At 38.3% G+C, this 23,048-nt stretch overlaps 1 protein-coding gene and 2 pseudogenes across 2 annotated transcripts in view; 2 read left to right on the forward strand and 1 right to left on the reverse strand.

Annotated features, from left to right (window-relative positions):
• LOC138155417 (biogenesis of lysosome-related organelles complex 1 subunit 2 pseudogene) overlaps positions 1-23,048 on the forward strand; it is a 964,561-nt pseudogene that overhangs the window by 355,766 nt on the left and 585,747 nt on the right.
• Positions 1-23,048, forward strand: part of KL (klotho) — a 74,046-nt gene that overhangs the window by 14,898 nt on the left and 36,100 nt on the right. For both annotated transcript variants that reach the window (XM_069080845.1, XM_069080844.1), the window contains exons 2-3: positions 16,341-16,851; positions 18,371-18,639. In XM_069080845.1, coding sequence (XP_068936946.1) covers positions 16,341-16,851; positions 18,371-18,639 — 780 coding nt within the window. The remainder of the gene's footprint in view (positions 1-16,340; positions 16,852-18,370; positions 18,640-23,048) is intronic.
• Positions 8,063-9,631, reverse strand: LOC138155548 (14-3-3 protein epsilon pseudogene; annotated as a pseudogene).

Here is a 23,048-nt window from a genome sequence, read left to right on the forward strand (position 1 = left end):
GTTTTTCTGTCAAAAAAAAAATAATAAGACAGTGTCTTATTATCGGGGAAACATGGTATGTACACACTCACATGTATTCATATGCCCATATACCCGCCAATATAGACATATATGTAAACACACATACATACATATATATACACACACACACATATTTATATTTCCTTCAACTATTCTCATACTGAGAAAAGTTTCGTAAGTTACAATTATCGTTTTTCCATGTAGGAATGTAAATAGTTTAACTTTGATAAGTTCCTTATGATTTCTTTCCCTGTTTACCTTCTCATGCTTCTCTTGCTTCTTGTATCTGAATGGCAGATTTTCTATTCAACTCTGGTTTTTTCATCAACAATGTTTGAAAGTCCTCTATTTCATTGAATTACCATATTTTCCCCTGAAACATGATACTCAGTTTTGCTGGGTAGATGATTCTTGGTTTTAATCCTAGCTCCGTTGACCTCCAGAATATCATATTCCAAGCCCTTTGATCCCTCAGTATAGAAGCTGCCAGACCCTGAGTTATCCTGATTGTGTTTCCACAATATTAAAATTGTTTCTTCTTGACTGCTTGTAATATTTTCTACTTGATCTAGGAAGTCTGGAGCCTGGCTATAATATTCCTCACTGGCTCACTGGTCACACACCTCAGGACCTCCACCCTAGACAGCAATTCAGATCCAAGCAGATTAAAGCAAGAGTGATTTCCCCTCAGAATGGTTGCTTGGTCCCCCTACAATCTGTAAGCCAGGAGCTCTGAAGTAGCCTTGTGGATGTGGCTGCCACACCTCAGTCACTTCTCCTTCTGGGGGCAGAGGTCAGACCACATTCCCAGATTCCCTGTTCCCAAAGTCTACACTGACCTCTCATTTTGTCTTTGGCATTTATGGGTTGACAATTCTGGAAACTGCCACAACTGCTGGTGATCTACTCTCCCAATGTCCCTCTACCTGTGGCTAGTCAGGCTGCCCTGAGGCTAAAACCCTGGGCTCACTTGGGGCTGGGCTCTGTTCCCAGCAGGCTGTGATGAACCCTTCCTGTCCACCTGTTGGGCTGTCTTCAGTGGGAGATTTGTTTCTCTCTGTCACTTTGTGGGTTCTGTAGCCCTAAAATTTGTTGAGTCATTTTTTTATAGGTATTTAAGGTGGTTATGGGGGGAAGGCAGGGAGTTTTCCTGCTTCTATCCCGCCATTTTTACTCTGCCCCTACATTTTTATTCTTGAAATATATGAAAAAATAAAGCATATCCAGTGGAATTTTTGTACCAGTTAGCTATTATAATCAGTCATCTAAAGAAAAGAGCACAAGTTGATAAAATAGTTTTTGATGGATTGACATCACTATTACCTGATAAAAGTCCACATTGATAACTGTATCCTGTATGCCATGTATGAAATTCTTTTATTCCCCCTTGGAAAAAGAATTTCAGCAGATGAACTCTTTTTTTTTTTTTTTTGCTTTTTTTTTGGAGGGGGGAAGGCAGGACAATTGGGGTTAAGTGACTTGCCCAAGGTCATATGGCTGGTAAGTGTTAAGTGCCTGAGGCAGGATTTGAACTCAGGTCTTCCTGTCTCCAGGGCCAGTGTTGTATTCACTGTGCCACCTACCCACCCTAAATGGATGAACTCTTAAAAACAAAAGCACTATTATTATTTGCAGCTAGTTAAATTTTTAATATTGTTCTGAGTGTCTATAGTGGTTTAAAAATGATTTATCATGTGTATCTTGGAAGCAGGAAAGTGTCTAAAGAAAAGCAATTTAAGACTCAATGCTAATCACTGATTTATTATTCTGATTATGGTGCCCTAACAACACACAAATACTGAAATAATACCATTGAAATGTATTGGTGGTGGCATTAATCACAGAATGTTCTCTTTCTCTCTTTTTTTTTAATTCCAAGAAACAAGGCTTAAATTGTATTCTAACCTTGCTATGTTTTGCTCATTTTTGGGTTATTTTTGTTTGTACACTTATCTTGATTCCACTTCCTCATCCTATATATATCACCCATACATTTTAAGAGGAGTTACCTATAAGTAGGGAGGCAATATGCCTTGGAGCACAATAAAAAAGTATTAAAAGTTTGAAAAAGGAAAAAAAAGTTATAGAAATTGGGATCGTTCAACTTGTGCTTTGTCATTGATATATAAAGACCTTTAGAAAGAATCTTTAAAAGATATATAAGGGGAGAATAATGAAAATAAACAGAGAGAATCACAAAATTAAAAGATATTTATTTTGTGGACAAGTTTTGGTGCCTGTGTTATATAATATATGATGGCTAGATTTTGAGAGAAAATTATAGCATTATTCTTTTTGTATGTGTGTGTTGGTGATAGTGATCACTATATGCTTCTTACCCAACATTATTGTTAATGCTCCTTTTCATTTTCATGAGATACTGAGATTGCTGTGCAAGGGCGAAAAGGTGTAGAGTGTATTGGAAGTCCATACACGTTGATTTGTGTATGCTTATAGCAAAGTCATTAAGGCGAGCATAGATGTGCCAGCTGTACCTCCTTTCTCAGGTCAGCATTTCAGCTGATGTGGAGGAGGGATAGGAAAGAGAGGTGGGGCTCTTAGAATCTCCTAGATAAAATTTTGAGATCTACTGATTGACGACCTTAATTATAGCTGAGAAGTATATAACACTTTGCATTCTTTGGGCATTTGATCTTCATAATAACCCTCTGAAGTAGACACTACAGGTATTATTATTGTCAAGGTGTGTGTGTGTGTGGGAACTGATAAAAGGAGTTACCCAATTGTTGTGATCATACTTTTCCTCTTCTACCTTCAAGTGTAACTTGCCCATTGACAACTTGTTAAGAGAACAATTGACATATCTTAACAAAGTACTGAAGTCCACACTCTACATTCTTTATGGGTGAAAGATGGTTTCCAGTCAGCTATCCTTACATTAGCTTTATTTTGTTATAGTTTGCCCAGATGTGCTCTGCATGCTTCCAGGTAACCAGATGTGACTTAGCATTTGGTTACATGGGAGATGGTATGGAATATCTGCTCATTATGGTTTACAGAGATCAAATGGATTTGTTCAAGGCCATGTAGCTAATAAGTATCAAAGGCAGAATCTGAACCCAGATTTCTCCTGACTCCAAGTTCAGCCCACTTTCTATAACATAGTGATGTTCTTCTGTGACCATGATGACATACAGCTTTCTGGCTATAAGACTATATACAAGAGAAGGTTGTTAGTTAATTCAAGGTAAGAAGAACAAGTTGGTAGGACCAGGCAAAAATTCAGTGAGAGCAGAGAAAGGAGTTGAATATGGCTTTTGAAGTCTTAATGAGGTACTAATGAGGTGAAAAAGAGATGGTCATTTCCTATGTTGACCCCCACTTGCAATTCTCTAGGAATACTGATATCAAGGAAATCAAAGACTGAGGATCTCATTTCCAAGAAGTGTGGATAGCATGAAGGTAGACTTTTTCAGTGACTTGTTAAGAATGTGTTTTTTTTTTTTTTTATGTGCTGTGACCAAGTGCTTCTGTTTATGCTTCAGGTATAGGTTGGTCTCTATCTAGAAGAGTAGGAAAAGGGCTTAAAGAATGTAATTCTATTTTCCAGGTTGTTAGTGAAAATAATGTATCCCTTAAAACAATGTAATAAAGGCTTCTGTGTGAAAATGAAGAATAAAAAGAATCTGAAGAGGGAGAGGAGAATCTTTTTTTTTTAAAGCAATGGGGGTTAAGTAACTTGCTCAAGGTTACACAGCCAGTTATTTCTGGGTGTGGTGCTAAGTATCTGAGCCCAGATTTGATCCCCAGGTCATCCTGCCAGGGGCCGGTGCTCTTACTCACTGAGCCACCTGGCTGCCCCTAAGCAATTGGGGTTAAGTAACTTGCTCAAGGTTACACGGCCAGGTGTTTCTGGGTGGGTGCTAAGTGTCTGAGCCCGGATTCGATCCCCAGGTCATCCCAACACTGGGGCCAGTGCTCTTACTCACTGTGCTACCTGGCCGCTCTGAGAGAGGAGAATCTTGATGTGTGTATATCACAAGGTTGAAGGGTAGAAGAATGTTAATCGGTAAAGAAAGGGATAAAAGGCCAATGAATGAGTACTTGGAAGTAAGAATTGTAAAGCTCTTCCTAAAGAGGAGGAATGTGCTTAAGTTGTAGAGGAAGTAGTTGCTTTTCCTTTAGGGGAATGATGTTATAGATTCATTGGCTCTGTTAGGTGTGAGATCATCCAGGAAAGGTCAGAGAAAGAAGTGAGCCTTTGTAGTGGTTGACAACCTCCTGCTGAAAAGTCCTGAGATAGCTACTTATTGACATAATCACAATAGTGACTTGTGCTGTCTTTCTGGGGTGTGTTTAGAAAGCTTCCAAGGGAAAGTCTGAAAACTTGTCAAGCAGATAGCTTCCGCCAACTTTTGGTGGTTCACATGAGCAGAAGTGATATTGTTAGATAGAATGTTAAAAGAAACAAATAAAACATTTCTAGAGATGGTAAAATCTTGGGCAAGAAAGTAAAGATCAAGGAATTTAAGAAAGAGGCAAATTTGGGAAGCGAATAGATGGTTAAAAAGAGCACCTACCTCCCAGAGTTGTGAGAATAAAATGAGCTAAAATTTGTAAAGTGTTTTCCAACTTTAAAGCGCTAAATAAATGCTATCATCATCACCATCATCTCCATCACCATCATCATCATCACCTTGATCATCATCACCATCTTCATCATCATCACCATCAACTCCAACATCATCATCACCTTCATCATCATCACTATCTTCATCATCATCATCATCATCATCATCATCGACTAGTATTTGGATTTCTATGTCACTGTTTCAATGTCTGGCCAGAGCTGGAATACAATGATGATAATGAATTTTCTAGGAGATGGAGGAAGGCTTTGAAGAAGACACTTCCCTCACCTCTCTCCACTCTTACATCATTTTTGTGTACCCAGTTATGCGGGGATTAGAACTTTTGTGGTTTTCTCAACATTAGATATCTAATGCCAAGAAAACTGAACTGCACAAAATAATTTTGTTTAAATGTATGGGAGAAATTCTCTATTTAGTAACATACTAGAATAAGTCAAACCACAGAGAATACGAACTCTTCAGAAGAAATATTAACTCAACAAAAACATACAAATGATCAAAAATAACTCCTATAACAAAGTTCTTAGATATCCTAAAAAGTAAGTTACTCAATTTTTTTCTTCTTGAAAGGATTTCACTACATTACTATTGATACCAAAACTGGGCGTACTGAGGCACAGGTCAATATGAGGGATTTCCTAAGTCCTTATCAACAAAGAAAAAAAAAGGAAGCAAAGTTGAGACTGCACTTATTGGGCTCAAGTTCATGTTGTAGGACAGTTTTATGGCTATCCCACAGCAAAAGAGATCCAGAGTTTAGTAAATAGCTCTTCTTCCTCTAGGTCACCAGAAAGGAAATCAGAGCAACCTCAGGAAGTTGTTCTCTTGTGGTCAGCCAGAAGGGAAGATAGGGAGAGGCAGAGAGAGAAGCTCCTGAAGACCCATCTGACCCCATGTCTACTAATTCCAATCAAATTAGGTCACATCCACTAAGTGTCCCCTCATTAGGATCCAAACCTGTATTTCAGCTCTTCCTCTTTCAACAGAGGGTGACTTAGCCCTTTCCACAAGAAAAATTGGTTCCTGTTAGTATAGGAATCAATCATGTTAGGAGAGTTTTGACCACCACCCATAAACACAAAGGCCCCCTGGGAACTACTGTATTCAATTAAGAAGGACCTACCTGGGGCTGCCAGGTAGCACAATGAGTAAGAGCATCGACCCCAGTGTTGGGCTCAGACACTTAGCACCCACCCAGAAACACCTGGCTGTGTAACCTTGAGCAAGTTACTTAACCCCAATTGCTTAGGGGCAGCCAGATGGCTCAGCGAGTAAGAGCACCGGCTCCAGTGTCGGGATGACCTGGGGATCAAATCCTGTCTCAGATACTAAGCACCACACCCAGAAATAACTGACTGTGTAACCTTGAGCAAGTTACTTAACCCCAATTGCTTAAAACAAACAAACAAACAAAAACAGAAAAAGTAAAATTTTAAAAAAAAGGACCTACCTAGTTTTACAATAGAGAGGCACCTCCTCAATCCATTCACTTGGGGGGAGAAGCAAATTATTCTATTTGTCTCTCCCCACCCCCATCCCAGCCCTATTTAAACATTCTGTTAGAAAGGAGTCAGTTGTCAGATGTGATTTTTCCAAGGGTGTTGGTAGCAGGGAGCTGGGGAACCTTTGTCCCAGCTAATAAACAAGTCTGATGAGAATACATTTTCTTTTCTTTTCCTATTCATTCATTCATTTATTTGTCTGTTTATTTATTTATAGTTTTCAACATTCATTTCCACAAGATTTTGATTTATAAATTTTTCTCCCCATTTTTTACCTACCCCCACTCCAAAATACTGAGGCTACTGAATACTTTTCCCCTAATCTGTTATTTCTTATATCCTCCCCCATTCTCCCCCAACTTTCTAGTAGGGCAAGATGGATTTCTATGCCCCAGTGCCTGTACATCTTATTTCCCAGTTGCATGTAAAAAACCAATTTTTTTAAAACATTTGTTTTTAAAATTTTGAGTTCAAGATTTTTTTCCCTTCTTCCTTCCTCACCCACTCCCACTGGGAAGATAAGCAATTCAATATAGGTTGTACATGTGTAATTATGCAAAACATTTCCATAGTGGTTATATTGTGAAAGACTAACTATAATTCCCTCCATCCTATCCCGCCCCCCACTTATTCTATTTTCTCCTTTGACACTGTCCCTTTTCAAAAGTGTTTGCTTCTAACTACCCTCTCCCACAATCTGCCCTCTCTTCTATCATCCCCTCTCTTATCCCCTTTTCCCCTACTTTCCTGTAGGGTAAGATACCCAATTGAGTGTGTATGTTATTCCCTCCTTAAGCCAAATTCGATGAGAGTAAGGTTGACCCATTCCCTTTCCCCTTCCTGCTCTTGCCCTCCATTGTAACAGTTTTTTCTTGCCTCTTTTTTATGAGATAATTTACCCTAATCTATCTGTCCCTTTCTCCTCCCAATATATTCCTCTCTTACCTCTTAATTTTATTTTTTAGATATCGTCCCTTCATGTTCAACTCATCCTGTGCCCTCTATATATACATGTATATACATATGCACACACTCACATATATCTACACACACATACACAATGCTATACATATATGTATGCATACATACATGTATGTATAAACATATATACACACACATATGTATTCCCTTTGACTATCCTCATACTGAGAAAAGTCTTACGAGTTACAATTACCATTTTTGCATGTAGGAATGTAAATAGTTCAACTTTAATAAGTTCCTTATGATTTTTTTCCTGTTTACCTTCTCATGCTTCTCTTGCTTCTTGTATTTGAAAGTCAAATTTTCTGTTCAGCTCTGGTTTTTCATCAAGAATGCATGAAAATCCTCTATTTCATTGAATGACCATATTCTTCCCTGAAGCATTATACTCAGTTTTGCTGGGTAGGTGATTCTTGGTTTTAATCCTAGCTCCTTTGACCTCCAGAATATCATATTCCAAGCCCCTCAATTCCTTAATGTAGAAGCTGCCAGATCCTGTGTTATGCTGATTGTGTTTCCACAATACTCAAATTATTTCTTCCTGACTACTTGCAGTATTTCCTCCTTGACCTGGAAATTCTGGAATTTGGCTATAATATTCCTAGGAGTTTTCTTTTTGGGATCCTTTTCAAGAGGTGATTGGTGAATTCTTTCCATTTACATTTTACCCTCTGGTTCTAGAATATCAGGGCAATTTTGCTTGATAATTTCTTGAAAGATGGTGTCTAGGCTCTTTTTTTGATCATGGCTTTCAGGTAGTCCAATATTTTTAAAATTATCTCTCCTTGATCTATTTTTCAGGTCAGTGGTTTTTGCAATGAGATATTTCACATTTTCTATTTTTTCATTTGTTTGGATATGTTTTATAGTATTTTGATTTCTCATAAAGTCATTAGCTTCCATTTGCTCCAATCTAATTTTGAAGGAATTATTCTCTTCAGTGAGTTTTTTTTTAGGTTTGTTTTATTTAAGTTTAATGTTAATTCCATGCTGTGTTTCAGTAAGAACAATACAGATTCTGTATCTGTGGCTCCAGTCAGATATCCAGTAGTACAAATTAGCTTCAAGTTACACATACTGAACGAAAGAGGTTGAGCGAGCGAAGGAGGGCAGGGAGTAAAGGGGGAGAAGGGGAAGAGGGAAAGAGAAAAACCAAAGAATTGAACACGCATGCAGGCTTTTCAATACCACCTTCAATGCTAACCTGCTGTAAGGGAAGGTCAAAGTCAGCAAGAATGAGCAGCCACAGATTGTTGGGCTGTTACCAGCACCATTTCAGCACAGTTTGGAAACACTTTTTAAGGCAAAACCACTACAATAAACGTTCCAATGCAACCTGTAACTTCAAGCTAAACACCCAATTAATTTTAAACATTGGTATAAAATTCGGTTTAAACAATTATAAAAAGGAAAAATGCCACCACATGCGCCCTACAGTGCGATAAACCTCTCTCCTAGACTCTCGCTTCACCTAGAAGTCTAATGGCATTCCAATGTAATATCCATTTCTAATGGTTATCTTGCCACATCTGGCACGGAGACAATACAGTAATGCTGAAAAAGCCTCTATGCAGTCCTGTTAGTGTCTTAAAGAACCTAAAAGCTGGGACCAGTAAAATCCACAGAAATTCACTCTTGCCTTTAAGAACTTTGAAAACTGTTTAAAAAAAAAAAACAACAGGGCAGGAACCTAAATTCTGAGACCAAATGTAAAAGTCAGATTTGGTGGTTCTCAGTGACAATGGGGAATTTTCGGGGGGAGGGATGGGGAGGAGTGGGGTGGTCAGAGATGGATTCTCTTGTTGGCTTTGATGTCTCTCACTGGTTTTCATCTTCCACATCCTGCAGCACTTCTTTATTCTGTTCTTCACCATCACCCTGCATATCTGAAGTCCATAGTGTCAGGTTATCACGTAACAACTGCATGATAAGTGTCGAGTCCTTATAGCTTTCTTCACTCAGCGTGTCCAGTTCTGCGATTGCATCATCAAAAGCTGCTTTTGCCAACCTTGCAGGCACGGTCAGGGGAATTAAGAATTTCATAGTAGAATATGGAAAAGTTGAGAGCAAGACCTAAGCGGATGGGGTGCGTTGGCGGAAGTTCTGTCATTGCGATATCACTAGCAGCTTTATTAGCCACCAGGCTATTCTCTGCAGCCTCCTTCCTGTCATTTCCTGTGGCAAATTCAGCCAGATACCTGTGGTAGTCCCCTTTCATTTTATAATAGAAAACCTTGGACTCGCCAGTGTTTGCTGCTGGAATGAGATGTTTGTCCAGTACGTCCAGAATGTCACAACAGATTAATTTTAGTTCAGTCTCAACCATTTGCTGATATTCCCAAATCATTTTTAGTTTGTCTTCTCCTCCCTTGTTTTCTTCTTTCTGTTCAATGCTGCTGATTATCCGCCAGGATGCTCTTCTGGCTCCAATCACATTCTTATATGCAACTGACAGTAGGTTTCTTTCTTCAACTGTCAACTCCACATCCATTCCTGCTACTTTCTTCATTGATTCCTTCAGTGAGTTTTTGAGATTCATTTTCCATCTGGCAAATTCGGCTTTTTAAGGCATTCTTCTCATTGGCTTTTTGGGCCTCTTTTGCCATTTGAGTTAGTCTATTTTTTAAGGTGTTATTTTCTTCAGTAATGTTGTTGACTTGCTTTTCATGATTTTCTTGCATCATTCTCATTTCTCTTCCCAATTTTTCCTCCACTTCTCTTACTTCATTTTCAAAATCCTTCTTGAGCTCCTCCATGGCCTGTAAGCAGTTCATATTTTTCTTGGGAGCTTTTAATGCAGGAGTTTTGACTTCGTTGTCTTCCTCCCATTCCATGTTTTGATTCTCTTTGTTTCCAAAAAAAGAATCTATAGTAAGATTGCATTTCCTGTGCTTGCTCATGTTGCTAGTCAATTACTTGAGTTTTGAGCTCTTTGCCATGGTAGAACACTGCTTTCAGAATGGAGAGAGCTTTGTCCCAAATCACTGGAGTTTTTGCAGCTGCCAGAGCTATTAGGAAGGCACCCTCTCTGCAGCCCTCACAAGCTCTGGCACACTGGTCACACACCCCAGGACCACCACCCAAGACTGAAATCCAGATCCAAGCAGGTCAAAGCAAGAGTGATTACCCTCTGAATTGTCACTTGGCCCCCCTACAATCTGTGGGGCAGGAGCTCTGGAAGCAGCCACATGGCAGTAGCTGCAGCCACTGTGCCTCTGCCACTTCTTGCCCTGGGGGCAGGGGCTGGATAGGGCTCTTCTGACCCCCTCTTCCAACAGAATTCCTGACTGACCTTTCACTGTCTTTGGCGTTTATGGTTTGAGAAGTCTGGAAACTGCCACAGCTGCTGGTGATTCACTCTCCTGAAGTCTGCTCTGGCTGCTGCTGTTTGGGGCTTCCCTGGAACCAAAAATCACAGGCTCATGTGGGGCTGGGCTTGGCTCCCAAGACAGTGCAATAGAACCTTCCTGCTGGTCTGCCAGGTTGCCTTCAGCAGGAGATTTTTCTCTGTCACTTTGTGGGTTCTAGGTCTAAAATTTGTTTAGAGTAATTTTTTACATGTATTGGGGGTGATGGGAGCTGAACCCATGCTGTCCTGTTTCTACTTCACCATCTTGGCTTCTGACAATGTATTTTCTGAGAGTTGTATAAATGTAATCCAAAGGGTTCAGAGAGGAAGGAGGAGGCAGAAAATTTCCTTTAAACGAGATATCATAAAGAGTAGCTACAGAGTAAGAAAAAGAACAGGGACAATACCCAGAGGTTTGCAGAAGACATAATCCAATAAGAGTTGATCATGTAATTCATGACTTGATATGTCTGAAGAAACAACCTAATTCAAGGAGGAAATTTTTTCCTCATAAATGTAATTTGGTTAGAAGAGGACTATGACTACAGTATAGCTCTGTAGAAGTAAAACATATTCAAAAGAAAGGAGAGAAATATAAAGGGCACGGGTAGCATTTTACATTTCCTCACAAATTCTGGGATGAAACAAGCAAATGGTGGAGATTAGGTGGGAAGATGTCAATAGAGGCAGAAATAGAAGTGGTATTGATGTTAGAGACTACATGCAGAGGAGGAATAGTAATGATAGCTTGTATTTGTATGTAAAATGAATTGGAGAAGGAAATCACAAACCACTCCAGTATCTTTGCCAAGAATACCCCAAGTGGGGTCCTAGGACGTCAGACACAACTGAAAATGACTGACCAACTACATTTATATGTAACACTTTAAGGATCGCAGAGTGCTTTATATATGTTAGCCTATTTGATCCTCACACCATACCCCTGTCAGGTAGGTGCTACCCTTCCTATTTTACAGTTGAGGAAGCTGAGGCAAAGATAGATAAAGTAACTTGCCCAGGGTCACACATCTAGTAAATACCTGAGGCCATATTTGAACTCAGATCTTCTGACTCCAAGACCTGTGCCCCTGTCTAGTGTGCCATTTCTAAGAAGAAGAAATAGAAGGAAAAGGATCACCAGCTTTGCATATAGGCACGCAGGAGTAGTGACATGTTTCATTTTAACATATATCAGATCTCACTTTCTCCCAAAAGAAGAACAGCTAGTAATTTATTGACTTAATGATCATTTTGTGCTTAAAAACAAAGAATCCAACAAAGAAGAATTTGTATTCTGGATCTGATTCAGACCAGCAAAGGAAGACTGGATCCTGGTGGGTGGAAATGGTGGGAACCTTGGGGAGAGACTTAGTTAGAAATTATGATAAATAAAGAGAAGCAAACCAGTTATTGTTTGACTTGCCCCTGAGATTTTGAGAGCAGATTTCACATATTATAAAATTCTATGGAAGAAGCAAGCCTAGGAAGGATGAGAGTCAATTGAACATTTGGAGTCATGATAACTGCTCTGATATAGTATCTCTCATTTATATAGACTTTCAAGTTTTACAAGCTGCTTTATATGCAGTATCTAATTTGACCCTCACTTCAGCCCCCAAGGGTGATTATTATTATTATTTACATTTTACAGATGAAGAAACTCATGCTCTGAGAGGTGGCTTGACCATGATGAGCTAATGCTACTAAAAGGGCAGGATTAGAACCCACCTCTTGCCCTGCTATAAGTCCAGGACTCTTTCTACCATACCACCTGGCAGTTGAGAGAGTGTTTCCTGATAATGAGCCCATTCTGACATCTGTCTTAAAAGTCACCACTAAGTGGAGTCCTAAGTAAGAGTTGTGACCAGGAAAGGAAGGCTTATCAGTGTCTGGAGTATGGGATAACCAATGATAGTAATGCATTAGCAGTCACAGACTATCAAGGAATCTAGAGCCCGGTGTTCTTAACCTTTTTCTTTATATATATCGTGGACTCTTTTGACATTTTGGTGAAGCTTTCCTGGAACGGTATTTTTACACATTAGATCATAAAAGAAACCAATCTAAATATATATATATGTATATATAAATATAAATATACATATGTATGTATGTATGTGTATATGTATATATATATATAATATATACATAATATATATATTAAAGAAAACTAGTTCATGGACCTCAGGTTAAGAGTCCTATATCTGGAGGAAGCCTACAAGTTTGTTGTTTGGATGGACCCCCTTTCACTGATTTACAGAAAGGAATGCACAACAATTATACACAATGAAGAGGTGTAGGTGAATTGTGTTGCTGACAGCAGCAACCTTGGGATCACAGATTAATTGAAATATTGAACTAAGACCTGCATGACTTCATAGGATGGTTGTGAAAACAAGTTCAATGTACATTAAGGAGCTTTTCTGATAGATAGTCCACCAAGGTACCACCATATACTTCAGTTTCCTTGTAAGGTCTCAAGCAGGTATCTTCTTTTCCCTTTCCACTCTGCTTTTCTATACCTCTTTATGTCCTCCCCCATTAGATTGTAAGCTCTTTGAGGGTAAGGGCTGTCTTGTTTGCTGTGTTGTTTTTGAGGGGGGAGGAGCAAATATCTCCAGTGCTTAACATTTAGCTAAGTTATAAATTATTTGTCTATCTATTTATCTATCATCTATCTAAATGTGTGTTAGTATATATTGATTGAAATTCTTAACATCACTTTCTAGTCAAATGGACTGCTAGAATGGTATATTGGGTTGGTATAGGACCATCCTGTTTAAGATGATGGCTGTGGGATGTGTACAATTCACAAAACATCAGTGCAGTTACCCAGGAAACCTTTGTCAAGTTTGACATTATTATGGCTGTCTGAATATCTGATTTTTGGTAGTCTTGTTAACACCCTCTGACCACTCATCTCTTCCCTGGGTATACTTGAAGTCACCCAAGTTAGAATCAGATTAAGATGACTGCACAGTACTTTGCAATTCATTTGTTAATTCATAACTATAGGTTGGGGCCTTCCTGAGATAATCTCTTTGGCCATTTGCAACATTGAAGAGAGATGGAAAAACGGTTTCACTATGAACTTCAGAAAGTCTGGGGACATTTAGATCACTTTCAGAAACAGGGATGTTTGTTCCTGGGATGCCTGTAACCCAGCTTCAAGTCATTTGCTTTGCTGAGAGGCATTTATCATATTTGATATATAGGTGTCCATGCCTCTTTCCCCAAAGGTTTCTTTAAAGACCACTGGGCTATAGTCAATGTGAGTCTTGGGAGGGGTGGGGGGGAGTTCTTCCATAAACCCTCTGCACTAGTCTGGGAACCTTACTTCTGTCTTTTTTTTTTTCTTTTTGGAGGGGGGAAGGCAGGGCAATTGGTGACTTGCTCAAGGTCACACAGCTAGTAAGTGTTAAGTGTCTGAGGCTGTATTTGAACTCAAGTCCTCCTGACTCCAGGGCCACTGCTCTATTCACTGTGCCACCTAGTTGCCTCTCTGTCTTATTTTCTTAAGGTTTCTTCTGCCATTGGCAGAATGGGTGGGATATGGTAACCCGACAGCTGAATTTTGGAACATGAGCAAATGACCCAATCATTTTAATGGAAATATTTTCTTGTCTAGCACATATTGAAAGATGGGTGTGTGGAGATAAAATATGTTTTGGAATAAATAGTTGGTCCTCAACAAATGCTGATTGGTTGTGTAGATTGTTGAAGCATATAAGACATTTTGTAGAATATAGCACAAAGGCGAAATATCTGCTTCAAAAATCTTGTACTTCAAGTTAGTCATAAACTATTTCATAACTTTGAAATGTGTGGGTGACTTCATAATGTGAATGAGGCTGTCCTTGGACAACCACACATAAATGAGCGGCTAGGAGAAGAGTATTTAGGGAAGAGAAAGTAGATTTGGCATACAAAGCTGAAAAGCTTTCACTGGGAGTGGTGTGAAAATTGGCTGGATTTGATGAGTGTGAGAAATCAAAGGGAGAAAATAAGAATAGAGGCTTCAAGGAGAATGTCACACAAAATTTACTGGAGTACTTAAGCTTGAAAACTGGAAAAGTAAGTCAGAATGTTTCAAAGTTGGAGAGCAATTTAATTCAGATAAGAATGAGACAATAAAATGATCATCATCTGGAATGGGCAGGAAAGGAAGTATGCAAAAATGAGATATCAAAGTCAGCAAAAGTTTATGGTAACAAAGGGAATTCAATGCCAACAAGCCATTTTTTTTCCAACAGCTATTAGGGAAGAGGTGGGTAATTAGGGGGTGTTGTTCCCTATCAGCTACTTTGAGGTGTTGTGGTACCCTGACTCATAGGGAGAATCCTAAAAAGCCCTTGCTAGTCTCCAGGAAGCCAGAGTTACCCTTGGAGTTCTGACTGTGGGCTTAGGGTCAAAAAAATGTATCCTATTGCCTCCAGGATCAAATGCAAAATGCTCTGTTTCGAATCCAAAGGCCTTCATAACCTATCCCCCTCCTATTTTTTCAATTTTCTTATACCTTACTCCCCTACAAGTACTCTTTGAATCAGTGACCCTGGTCTCCTGGTCGTTACATGAGCAAGACACTCCATATCTTGTTTCCCAGCATTTTCTCTGGCTACCCCTATGGGGGGGGAAGGAGGGAGGGCAGTACCCATGGAGCTCTGTACCTCTTCATCTCTGATTACTGACTTCCTTTAACTTCCAACTAAAATCCCACTTTCTTCAGGAAGTCTTTCTCAACCCCTCTTAATTCCTGTGACTTCCTTCTGTTTTTATTATTGTTGTTCAGTCATTTTTTAGTTCTGTCTCCTCTTCATGACCCCCTTTAGGATTTTCTTGGCAGAAATACTGAAGTGGTTTGACATTTTCTTCTCCAGCTCATTTTATAAATGTGGAAACTGAGGTAAAAAGGGTTAGGTGACTTGCTCAGGATCACACAGCTACTAAGTATCTGAGGCCAGATTTGAATTCAGGAAGATGCTATCTCCCTGACCCCAGGACTCTATCCACTAATTTATTCTTCATATAGCTTGCTTTTGTGTTTGCATGTTGTCTCCCCCATTAGATTATAAACTCCTTGAGGGCAGAAACTGTTTTGCCTCTTTTTGTATCTCCAGTGCTTGGCACAGTACCTGCCATGTACATAGTTAGTTGGCTGTGGTCCTTCATTCTTGAAGAGGACCAAAATGACATCACTTAGTTGGAGTCAAGGGACAATGTATTGGACTATGGCTCAGCAGACCAACACAGACTTGGAAGGCTCTACCATGGGGTGGGCACAAATAGTCCACGTGAATGTTTGGAGTAGAGCTATCTCTAAAATTGAGCACCTCGTGTTTCTTTTGAGCTTCTGCCATTCTGATTCACCCATACAGCACAGTGCCTTCTGTGATGCAGGCATGCCATGCCGGTGGTCTTTTGCCAGTGTTTCCCATATCTCACAAACTACTTGAAAGTTCTTCAGAGAGACCTTGTATACTTCTTCTGACCTCTATGTGAACACTTGCCTTGTGTGAGTCCTCTGTAAAGTAGTCTTTTAGGCAAATGTATGTTTGGCATTGGAATAATGTGGGCAGCCCATTGAGTCACACTCTAATAATAATAATAAATATTGATTGATTGATTGGTCGAGTATTTGCTTAGATTTACCTGATTGAATTCCTTTCAAATACATGAGAAAAGCATATTCTTCCACTGGCTGATAATATAGCACTAGAGGATATTGGAAACCTGTGGCATTGAAAATGAGTATTTTATTGCAGGTTGATAATTGGGTTGGATGTTGAAACCAATAACACTGGAAGTCATTGCTAAAACATGTTTCAAGTCAGAGCAAAAAACAAACTGATTGTTCTTTTTTTCTTTCTTTTCTAGGCCCATGCTAAAGTCTGGCATCTCTACAATACATCTTTTCGTTCAACTCAAGGAGGACAAGTATCTATTGCACTTAGCTCCCACTGGATCAGTCCCCGAAAGATGACTGAACATGATTTAAAAGAATGTCAAAAATCTCTTGACTTTGTTTTGGGCTGGTTTGCCAAACCAATTTTCATTGATGGTGACTACCCACAGAGCATGAAGGAAAACCTTTCATCTCTTTTGCCAAATTTTACTGAAGCTGAGAAAAATTTCATCAAGGGAACAGCTGACTTTTTTGCACTTTCTTTTGGGCCAACCCTGAGTTTTCAGCTCCTGGACCCTCATATGAAGTTTCGACAGTTAGAATCACCAAGTCTGAGGCAGCTCCTTTCCTGGATAGACCTTGAATATAACCATCCTCAGATTTTCATTGTGGAGAATGGCTGGTTTGTTTCAGGCACCACCAAGAGGGATGATGCCAAGTATATGTATTACCTCAAAAAGTTCATTATGGAAACTTTAAAAGGTAAGAGTGTTGCTAATATATTAATTTCCTGCAAAAAAATTCATTAAGAAAAATGCCTAACCTTATTAAATTCCAATATTTTAATATTTATTAACAATAATGATAATATTATCATAATGATAACTAGAACTTATTTAGTGTTTTAAAGTTTACAAAGCACTTTATAATTATTATCCCATTTTATCTTCACAAGAATCCTGGCAGATAGGTGCTGTCATTATCCCCATTTTTACAGATGAGGAAACTGAGGCTAAGTGACTTTCCCATAGTCACATAGCCAGCAAGACATGTTATGACAATAGTAATGCTTAACACTCGTGTAGTACCTTTCCAGTTCAAAAAGTTGAAATTTTTTGTAAATAATGATATTAGTTTCATTCTATAGAGGTGAAAAGTAGGATATGGTAAATAAAATTCTGAGTTGGGGTCTGAACTCTATCTGCTAGATCACATTAAGAAAAATGCTTCCTTTCCTCACTAGAAATACAGCTCTTATTTTATGTGCTTATATTATATTAAATGATGGTAAAGAGCATAAATATGTAGGTTTTTTTTTTAAGCAATCGGGGTTAAGTAACTTGCTCAAGGTTACACGGCTAGTTATTTCTGGGTGTGGTGCTGAGTATCAGAGCCCGGGATTGGAGCCGGTGCTCTTACTCGCTGAGCCACCTGGCCGCCCCTAAGCAACTGGGGTTAAGTAACTTGCTCAAGGTTACACGGCCAGGTGTTTCTGGGTGGGTGCTAAGTGTCTGAGCCCAGGATTCGATCTCTAGGTCATCCCGACACTGGAGCTGGTGCTCTTACTCGCTGTGCTACCTGGCCGCCCCAGTAAATATGTAGTTTTGAAAAGAGTACATCAGAATGTCATAGAAAAATAATTACACAATAGTTTTTTCTGTACTTTTAAAAGCACTGTCTTTGAATGAAATGAAAGTCAAGCTTCCTTGTTAGGAGATCAGAATTAGTTTTGTGAGATATGGTAACATGAGGGGAGACTTCTTTGTGGAGGTAACAATAAACTCTAGGCTTGATTGCAACTTTGTGTAAATTAAAAAAAAATTATTTACTAAGCCATGCACATTATATTTAACCTGAATATTTAAGTAATAGAACTAAAGATGTTTAAATGAATTTTTTAAAAAATTGGAGGAGTACTGTTTTTAACTAAGAGTATATTTTTCAGTTTTAACTGTAGTGGACCATGCAGACTTAATTATTAATTTGTACTTTTAAAATTCTCTAGGAACCATTTAGTATTTAAGAAAAGAAATTGAATTTTTTTTCCTTAATAACTTTGAGATAGTTCTAAAAATCAAAAAATTCAATATTAGCACTATTATGTACATTACCAGGTTGGTTATTATAAATAAATATCTTAATTATGAAGAGTTGCATTTCTTCATTTACATTTTAGAGATCTGGGGACTTCATAAAATGTATTACTCATAAGACAAATGAGTAATTCAAGGTTATTTTGTCTTTTCTTCCCTCCCTCTCCCCTTTCCTTTCTTCCTACTAGCCATCAAATATGATGGAGTCGAAGTCATTGGTTATACTGTTTGGTCCCTCATGGATGGCTTTGAATGGCACAGAGGATACAGCATTAGACGTGGATTATTTTACATAGATTTCCTAAGTCATGATAAGAAGCTGCTACCAAAGTCTTCAGCCTTGTTTTACCAAAAACTGATAGAAAGAAATGGCTTCCCTTCTTTACCAGAAAATCTACCAATAGAAGGGACATTTCCTTGTGGCTTTGCTTGGGGAATTGTTGACAACTACATTCAAGTAAGTCAGCTGTCACAAATCAACAGTCCCATCAAGTCTTGTTTCTAGTAAGTAGTGTTTCATTTTTAGGCTGAAAATAGTGATATACTTTCAATTCTTTGGGCCAAACAGTTCCACGATGATGTATGGCAAGCACCAAATTTGATAAATTATACCTTCCCACAAAAATATTCCTACTTTCATAATGAACTTGAAGCAGTTGGAAAAAGAGGAAATTAAATATCTCAATATTTCAATATCCAAGAAACAATATGAAATTAGTTATCCTTCAATAATTCACTAATCTTCATTTATAAAACTAAATATATTCTAATGTAAATGTTCACTGTGGTATGTAATCAATCCATCTAGAGGTGTTTGTTGATATTCCCACACTCAGTAGAATTCTGTTATCTCTCAAAATTTAAAGTTAGTAGTCATTTTTAGAGTTGCATTATATACTTTTAAAAACAACTGGCTTGACTAGAAAGAGCAGGTAGATAGGACTGCTGAGCCGCAACAGTACTATTTGAAGGATCATGGAGTAAAGGAGAGACACTGAAAAACTGAAGGAAAAATCTCCCAGTTTTTTTGAAAAGAGAAGAGAATAGAGTTTGGCAAATTCAAGGCTAATAAGCTTAACTTTGATTACCAGCAAGATTTTAGAAGAGATTATTAAAGAAATGGTTATGAAATATCTAGAGTCAGCATGATTCCCTCAAGAACAGGTCATGCCAGACCAGTATTATTCCCTTTCTGACATGGTAACAGCTGGTATAATGCTGTGTGCTGAGATTTTTAACCTGAGGTATAAGGATAACCAAGGGATTCATGAGTAGGTAGGTTCCAGGTAGGTTCACAGTAGGGCTGTGAATTAAAAAAAAATATTTTTATAACTATACTTCAATATAATTGTTTTCCTTTGTATTTCATTTTATTTGTACTTTATGCACATGCAATAAAAGTGTTAGTCTGAGAAGGGATCTGTTGGCTTCATCATATTGCCAAAGGGGTCCATGGCAGAAAAAAAAAGGTGAAGAACTCCTTATAGTCTAGATAAACTTAATCTAGATTTTATCAAAATACTTAACAAAGGAGCTCGTTCTATTTTTATGGAACCTTGGGCTTTGTTTATATGGATAGCACCCATGATTTTATTAGTATGCAGATCTCCCATGTGAGAAAAATCCCTCTATCCACTTAGCTTGGCAACTTCTCTACAATTTAGAGTCTTAGAGAACTACCAGGAACGCTGGGAAGCTAAGTGGCTAGCATAGGGTCAGCAAGTCAGTCTGGGACATTTGGATGTCCTCTGCACCTGGAATGCTCTCCCTCCCCCCTTCTCCTTACTTTGAGTTCCAGGTAAAACCTCTCCTCCTGATCTTAATGATTCTCTAACTCTTTATCCAGCGGATAGCTTGCTTTGCATATATTCGTTTGCATGTCTTCCCCATTAGATTGTAAACTTCTTGAGGGCAGGGATTGTCTTTTGCTTTTTTTTGTGTTCCCAGAGCTTAGTACAGTGCATGGAATGTAGTAGATGCTTAATAAATGTTTGTTAATTGATTGATTGATGTTCAGAGGCAGGATTGAACATGGCTTTTTGGCTTCAAGACTGACTAACTACCATGTCACACTCCCTCATTTTTATATAATTATGGCAAAATTGGTTGATTTGGAAAGACTCAAAACAATTCCTTACAGCTTATTTGTCTTCATGATCTAGAGAATAATGGAAATATGGGGAAAAAAAACCTAGTACTGCCATTTGTGGAGCTATTTTCAGGAGTCACAGTAACTTATAATGACTGACTAAAGGAAAAAGCTTTTATTAAGCGTTTACTATGTGCTAAGCACTGTGATACTGCTGGAGATAGTAATGACCATTCATTTTGTTTACCTCCAGTTCTGTTTCAGTTCTGGAGGTCTGGGCTTATGCAGGATATTCTAAGTCTTCCTGTGGGTTTAATCTTGCACAAAGACTTTTGGAACACCTTGCATGTTGAACAACAATGAATAATAGTTTTAAATCTTTAAAAGAAAATAAGTAGAACTGAAGTTTTGTTACTCAGAAAGTGGAATTTCCTTTCATTATAAACAGATTACAAGAAATGTGAACTACTTTAGATTGTGGACCTAAATGAGATTATGATACTATTCTAGGTACCTTGGAGAATACAAAAAAGAACTCATTTGTTCTTTCAGTCAGCATTTATTACATGCCTAATATATATAAGACTTTTTCTTTTGAAGTCTGGGCTCAACTCATTATTCCTATTCACTATCTGTACAAAAATTATATTCTGATAGATAAACCCTATGATTATTCACCTATCTGAATGCCATAATTTGGATAATAGGTATTCTTCATCCAATTGATTTTTCTTTTATTGATTATTAGGTTAAACTCTTGAGTGGCTATTAATCATCTCCAAAAGGCTCTGCCTTGTTCTGAGGCTTGACTGAATCAGCAAAATGACTCAATGTTATCCTCAAACAAGGGTATTTAGAGCACCTCACCATGCATATGGAAACTTTCTCAGATTTAGACTGTGCTAAATCTTCTCTATGATGATGGCAAACATCTAAGGTGAACATATATTTTGCTATTTTGTGGTGAGCCCTGTGTATAGAGAGGGGCCTCATATGGCAAAAGATGCTTTCATTATGTATGACTTGAAGGGAGGCAGAATAGACCTCTCTAGCCTCTTCTCCAAGGGAGACTTTCATTCCTGCCAAGAGGGGAAGCAAGAGGTTAGGGGCAGAGGCTACTCTGTTCTCCTTAGAGAAAGGGGATACCAGGCTAGAGGTACATCTACCTGCTCTCTTCTATATTGTTTGTCTAGGGAATATGATCATCCATATAATTAATGATCACTTCGTTGTTTTGAGGAGAAAGAGGAACCCCAAGCTCTATATCCGAGACTTGACCCTTTTCTCACCAAATACCAGTTCTACAATGAATGCACATAGTGAATAGGAAACAAATCCATTCATCCAAATCATAGCAAAACAGAAATCAAAGAAGTCATAACACAGGAGAGTATATAACAGACTATACAAAGTGAAGAAGCTCTCCTATTGGGAGCAAGATGACTCAGCTCAATCAAGAGAATGTCCTGGATCTTACCCAAGGGGAAATTCCATGAAGACTAGCAAGCTGAATATAGAGACATCATAGAAACTGACCTCACCTCTCATGTCTTCCCAGAGTCTTTTGCTTCAGCAACCTGAAGTGGGGTTGGTGTCTTCCATATTCTCTCTCAAGGTTGGAAGCCAAAAACACCCATATGATGAATCCCCCCCAGAAGACTGGGGAAGGCTGGCATGCTCTTATCTCTTACCAACTTTGCCCTGCCCCTCACGCTGGGCAGGGCATTCATTTCTACAGATAAGGAAGAAGTCCCATACCAATAGGCTTTGGGACAAGGGATCAATAAACTATTATAAACAGGTTATAAGGGCAGATCTTGTTTTCTCTATATCTTTTATTTATTTGATATATTTGTGATGATAAAGACATGTCTTACTGTGGAGCATCAGTTTTGCAAGTCTACTCTTCTTCCCTTCAGGCATATGCATATTATTTTCATAAATATCTATATAGATGGGAAACAATTTTTTTTAACTTTGTATATCCTTTCTATCTTTGGTTTGGTGTCTTCCTTTTAGTTTCATGCTTGAATGCCCTTAGATTGATTTTGCTTAGTTGGGATCTCTTGCCAAGCTTTCTTTTAAACTTGCTTTACCCTCCACTGTTTTTCTATATTTTATGATATAATAATACTCAATATCTTCTACTATCCTTCTCTGCCAGATTTTATAAATGAGTTTATGGTATAATAAACTTATGTTGGCTGCCATATCTTTCTGAATGACAAGTAAGTCAAGTATTTGCCAAAAGGCATTTAAGTTGCTTTGGGGTTCCTCATTACATCAGTTAAACTTCTGTATGAAATTATTGTGATCAGTGTCTATAAGCTTTTTCCATCTATATCTTATTTTTTTTTATCAATAACATGTTTGGTAGGTTAGATCGGATTTGTTTTATTTTGATGCCCTGTTTACTATTTTATTTTTTCTTTCTTCTAGCTTCATTTTGATCTCTACTCAGTAAGTTGGTGGTTTGTTTGACTATATAGAGAATTGATTCAAGAAAAATTCCTGCATTAGTAACGAGTCATTTCCTGAGGCTTAATTTCCTTTGGGAAATTGCAGAGCTCCTTTAATGACTTCAAAATTTTTCCTGAAATAAACCCATCTTTTTGGCACCAATATTATACCAATGTTGTTGTATGGCCACAGATCTTGAAATGCTACCGTCTCCAAAGCATTAACGATGAGTAGCATTTAAAGGACAATGGAAAGAACACACTGCAACACTTAACAAATAAGAAATTCCTGAAAAGAACTGGAGTAAAGATCAGAGA

This window comes from Petaurus breviceps, unplaced genomic scaffold (assembly GCF_028583685.1).
Source record: "Petaurus breviceps papuanus isolate PSGF00001 unplaced genomic scaffold, PetGlider_PUasm1.0 91133, whole genome shotgun sequence".
NCBI lineage: Eukaryota > Metazoa > Chordata > Mammalia > Diprotodontia > Petauridae > Petaurus > Petaurus breviceps.